Source organism: Apis cerana, linkage group LG12 (genome assembly GCF_029169275.1).
Source record: "Apis cerana isolate GH-2021 linkage group LG12, AcerK_1.0, whole genome shotgun sequence".
NCBI classification, from domain to species: Eukaryota; Metazoa; Arthropoda; class Insecta; order Hymenoptera; family Apidae; genus Apis; species Apis cerana.
The window spans coordinates 3,151,822-3,158,109 of NC_083863.1; the positions used below are offsets into that span (position 1 = coordinate 3,151,822).

Consider the following 6,288-nt stretch of genomic DNA (forward strand, 5'->3'; position numbering starts at 1 on the left):
TTAATATTATTATGTGTTATGAAACTTTATATTATATAGAAAATAATTGATTATAAATTTATTAATATTAATGATTTCTTATTACAATTCATAGAGAATAGAATATATTTATAAAGAGTTTAGTTTTATAGTAGTTTATAATTTATGATATAAATGAAATCAAGAAGATAGCTAATTTTATAGCTCAAATATAAAAATTAAAAATAAAAAGTTGAAGATATTATTTTTGAACAAAAATTGTATTTAAAAATTAATCAAGTACAATATATATCTATGTAATATATACATTTGATTAATGATTGATATTAAGGATTTTTATAATGAAATATTATCAATATTTAATATTTTCAAGATATGGAAATATAATAAAATGGTAATAATGAAATGAATCTCTCTATTAATAAATAAATAAGTCGCTCTAATAATTAATTAATTAATTAATTAATAATAAATAATTGATTATAATCAAAATATAATAAATAAATAATTGATTATAATAAAAATAATATTCTTATTTGTTTAATCTATAATTTTTAATTAATATATTTAAAATGTTAACCTCATACATATGAAGTTTTGTAAATTATAAAATCATTAATTAATAACATTAATAAATCAATTAATAAATAACTAAATTCAATTAAAGCAATTATTTTAATTAAAATTATTTTATTATTATTATCCGAATATATTTAATGTATTCTTTGTACATCTTAAAAACATGTTAATAAACATGTCCAGATATTATATTTCATATAAAAATATTTATAATCTATAGTGAAGATTAAATTTATATTTTTTTTTATAATGAAGATTAAAAGATTAAAAAAAATCAATTAATATTAAAATGCATATATAAATAATATTTGATTGATTTTTAATTATGTTTTCTCGAAAAGGATATTTTCGTAAATAAAATAATTTCGTTCTTCGCAGTTATGATTTCATTCAAAAATATTTTTTTGATCCTATTTGTACCATAAATTACGAATATATAATCTTTATATAATAAAATATAACAATTTGGTATATTCAACGGTAAATCATTTAATTAAACAAATTCTAAAATGAAATGAATATAATTTCAAATATTATGATTGCACGAAATTAAATACCAAATAATAAGATTATTTTCTGATAATTTGGTTATATATTATAAAAATATTATATAGTATAAAATACTATATTACTATATAAAATTATAAAAAGTTGTGAAAATAGCTATTACAATTATATAAAAATAATGACATTATAAATTTAGTATATATATATATATATATATATGTACTAATGTTAGTTATTATGTTAATGTTAGTTATTAAATATGTAAATATATAAAAAATAAAAAAATTTAATAGAATAATTAAATTATTTTTCATAATATATAATTGTTGTTGATATAATTGTTTTATTTTGGATAAAAATAAACATTAAATATTATTTTTATAAATTATAAATTAAAATATATTAAATATTCATAATATATACTTATAATATAAATAAAAACTTTAAAAATATAATTTAATTGAAATATAGATATTTATTAAAACATTTTGAATCATTAATGAATCATTTTTACAATTTTGTGTTACAAGATATAAAATAATGTATAAAATATATCTTACATAAGAAAAATATTATCATCCGCAACCATAATTTGATTTGCATCAGACATTTTATTAATTGCAGCAGTAATTTCATTAGATGTAAATTCTTGACTTTGTTGATTATTTATATATTCATGTACTCTAGATAATGGAAGTGATTGTGCTCTTTGTTGTTGAAATAATTTATAAAGAAGTGTTCTAAATACTTTCAATCTAAAATTACAGAATATATAATATATATAATATTAAGATATTTTTTTGAGAATAATAAAAAATTAAAAATAATTTAAACATACCTTTCTTCATTAATGATAGTAAGAGTTTCTGGTAATATAGTACAATCAGAATCAAGTGCTGATGATTGATTTGAACTTGAATCAGTTGTTTTCATTTGTGATCTAGTAACTCTTTTTGCAACTTCATCAATATAATTATCATCATCGCTTTCAAAATTATATGGATCTTGATCTTGTGAAGTTTCTTTTGCTTTTTTTGCACGTTTTTTCTTTTTTTCATTTTGATTTTCTCCATCTATACTTTCTTCACTGTCATTTCGTCTCCGTTTCTTCTTTTCTTTTTCCAATACTCGTTTAAAATAGGCAAACTCTACCAATTCTATTGCTGCATGTGCATCTTCTGCGGTAACATTTTTTGATAAACGAGCTTTTGCATGTGCGGTAGATAATCGAATCAGTGTTTCTAAAGTACGAGCTGTTACAGGTTGAGTCTAATATGAAATAATAAAAAATTAATGAAATAATAAATAAATGAAAATTTCTATTAAATAATATAATAAATAACGTAAAGTAAGATAATAAGAAAAATAAGAAAAATTATTTACTCTTGCTGTATCAGAATCTATTGATTCTTCTGATCGTAATTTTGAATATTCAGCAGCAATTACTTCACTAGCTTCTTCTGTGAGCTTTGGTTTCATACAACGAGCTATATGAATATATTTTCTCATAAAGTTTATGGTTAAAATTTGATCACTAGAAATACATTATTATTATACAAAGAATTATATTGTTATAAATTTAAATTTATAAATAGAAATCATTATTAAATATACCTCCTAGATTGTAATAATCCATGCAATAAGGGATCATATTTCTGATAAATTTGAGTTTCTGTTTCTTCAAAAAGAATTTGATCTGGATTTTTTGTAGTTAATATATCTATTTTACTACCTAGAGGTAATGCTTCTCCATCCTGTTCTTTTGAATTTCTATATCTATGCATTCTAACAACATGTTCACCGATCATTTGATCTTGTTCAGAATCTACAATATCTAACATGACAAATAATAAATCGAAACGAGAAAGTAATGAATCTTGAAGACCAATATTTTCCATTGGTGTTTTATATTGATCATACTAAAAAAAAAAAAAAAAATATTAATATAAACGAAAATATGTTAACATACATTTAATTTTTTAATTAATATAAAATTTACTCTTCCATAAACTGGATTTGCAGCTGCCAATACCGAACATCGTGCATTTAAGCTAGCATGTATTCCTGCTTTAGCAATTGTTACTTTTCCTTGTTCCATTACTTCATGAATAGCTGTTCTGTCAATATCTGACATTTTATCAAACTCATCTATACAAATAATTCCGCGGTCTGCTAATACCATAGCTCCAGCTTCAAGTCGACGCTCTCCTGTCTCATTGTCTATAGTAACAGCAGCTGTTAAACCTACACCAGATGATCCTCTACCAGTAGTTGGTATTGCTCTCGGAGCAGTACATAAAACATAACGCAAAAGTTGTGATTTTGCAACAGATGGGTCACCAATAAGCAGAACATTAATGTCTCTACAAATTAAATTAGCAATTTAAATTAATAATTACATGTCAATTTCTTTAAATAAAATTTATAGAGAATGTTAATATACTCGTAAGATTTGGAGTAAAAGGATAAACGCCAAAACAAATACAATAGTTGATATAATATCAGTTGAAATTTACTTATCAAATATATATATTAATTATTATTAAATTAATCATTATTATTAAATTTATCATTAATTTATATTATAATTATTTAAAATATACATTAAAACGAATCGCGAATCGAGATAGAAATAGAATAAAGTAGTTCTATTCTCATTATATTATTTCACTATTTTTCACTTTGCTTCATTTAATGTGAATTTAAATTAGATTAATAATAATAATTTAAGATTTTTATATTATCAACGTTTTATTTTGATCTTTATAATAAATCTTTCAAAAATATCTTACGAATATATTAACATTCTATATTATGTATATATATTATATATTATAGTTTAAAATATTTTACCCTCTTAATCTTGTACCATTAGGTAATAATTTCTCAACACCACCAAGTAATAAACATAAAATTGCTTTTTTTACATAATCATGTCCATGAATAGAAGGTGCTAATGATGTACTGAGTAACTCAAAAATATTTTTACATGGATTATTTTTTGCAAGTTTTTTACACATAGCAACATCATTATGCGAAATAGATAGATTAGCTTCTTTACTTAATTGCATAATATTGTTAGCAATTAAAATTGTTCTACAAAAAATAGTTTTATATTTATATATCTCAATATTATTTTAAAAATTTATTATAATATATCAAATGTATTTATTATATTATATAATATTAATATAATCAATATACTTAAAAGTTCCTGTTGTATATCCTCCTTGTTTACCAGGTAAACATCTGAAACTTCCAACAATCTGAACTCTATCTCCAGGTTTACAGAGATCTACTAAATCATTATCACATATCACATCTATGCTTCTTGGTAATTGACCAGTTGGTGCTTTCTCTGGCATTTCTTGAATAGTCAATGTTTGATGATCTTTATATGTAGAAAGACCAAATTCTGTTTCTAATGGATTACCATCTTCATCCTATATTTGAAAAATGTTAGAAATATATGCGAAATATATTTTTTTACTTTTAAATTATACATAAAAATATATATAAAAAATATATAAATTAGAAATTACTGTAGTTGGATACACAGCAGATTGTGGAAATGCTTCAAAAGATGTAAAATCAGAATAAGTTCTTTCCATTACTGTTTTTGTGACACTACAATAATGGACACTTCTTACAACCTTTGGACGTACCAAGGAACCTTATAAAATTTAAAGAAATCTAACTTCAGAATCAAAATAATAACATTCATATATAAAATTTATATAAAAAATTTTAACTTACATTTTGTGACTATACCTTCTACACATACTAAGTTACCTAAAAAATTTGATGTAAGAGTTCTTGGTGTAACATGTTTGTTTCCAAAACTTCCTTCAAATGCTATAAAAAGATCTTCTTTCACATAATTTGCATCAATGTTTGTGACAAATTGTTTCAATGCATTTTGAAAAGCTTGATGTTCTTCGAAAGAATTATTTAATAGACTATAAAATAAATTGAAATTAATGTTTTATGAAAATATATTATCTTTATTATAAAGATAATATAATTAAGATATATCTAAAAAAAATAAAAACTAAAAATAAATAAATTAAATGTATAATGTACTTTGCTGCACGAGCAGGATTCTTTTTTCGTAAATCGTTAACATTTACATATAATCTGCGATTGCCTTCTTCAATCATATTTTTAACAAGTGTAGTATAAATGCCTTGATCCTCCTAAGCAATGATAAAGATGTAAAAAAAATAATTTTATACTATTATATGCATATGTAGTAATAATTATATTATTACTAATATTACTAATATATTAATAAATTTACCATATCATCTAAAAAATCTACATATTCTCTTTGTATTTCTTCCAATCTTTGATCTCGATCAATGATATCCATTGTTATATTAATTTTATTACTTTAATATCTAAAAATATTTAACAAATATAAAATTTAAGATATAACTGACACATAACAGTTTACGCGGGAATGTAAAAATTATGTCATTTTTGAATCGATATATTTTAAAAAATCGATGTTTTCATATTTCGATACAAATTTGTATACTTTCTGGCTAATGTCAATATAAATTCTAAAATTGTATTATATTTATAATTATTTCATTAAAAAATTTATATTTTAATAAAAAGTTTAATAAAAAAAGAAAAAAAAAATAATCAAGTTTTACACGAAAGAATAAATATATTTTTTAGAAAAGATGCTTTTTAACCTAAACTGTCGTATAATATATTGTAGAAAAACTATCATTATGTATCATATAATAGAATATATTATAGAATTTTTAGATAGTTGATTTTAGACATTAAACATTAATATATTGATATATCATAATATTAATTGAAAGTTATTTTTCAAATTATGAATTATTTAATTTTGAATATTTATATATTTTATATATAATTATTAATCATCAAGATTTATTAGAAATATAATAGTATTTATAATTAAATATGATCTTCATTGATTTTAATGAAATTTGATAAAATGATAATTTTATAAAATGAACAACATAAAAAAATATTTTTAATTCTAGATATTTAATATATTATATTTAATAAATTATAAAGAAAATATTAAAATTTGAAAAAAATCTAAATTTTTTAATATGTATCAAAAAAATGACTAGGTTGTCGATGAAATAATCCAAAAAATTAATATATTAGCAATTTTTTTTCAATATATTAAGAATTAAAATAAATTTTTTATTTTTAATTATTAATATATTGAAT

At 20.3% G+C, this 6,288-nt stretch overlaps 1 protein-coding gene across 1 annotated transcript; it reads right to left on the bottom strand.

Annotated features, from left to right (window-relative positions):
- Window positions 1-1,520: 1,520 nt before the first annotated feature.
- LOC107993264 (DNA replication licensing factor Mcm3) lies at window positions 1,521-5,806 on the bottom strand. Its single transcript, XM_062083343.1, has 12 exons — window positions 5,769-5,806; window positions 5,366-5,465; window positions 5,149-5,261; window positions 4,822-5,024; window positions 4,608-4,738; window positions 4,270-4,508; window positions 3,919-4,161; window positions 3,065-3,428; window positions 2,680-2,984; window positions 2,449-2,599; window positions 1,904-2,334; window positions 1,521-1,820 (listed from the first exon to the last, which is right to left on the bottom strand). Exons 2-12 carry the CDS (start codon window positions 5,435-5,437, stop codon window positions 1,622-1,624), a joined length of 2,451 nt encoding a protein of 816 aa, XP_061939327.1. The 5' UTR covers window positions 5,438-5,465; window positions 5,769-5,806; the 3' UTR covers window positions 1,521-1,621.
- Window positions 5,807-6,288: the final 482 nt, after the last annotated feature.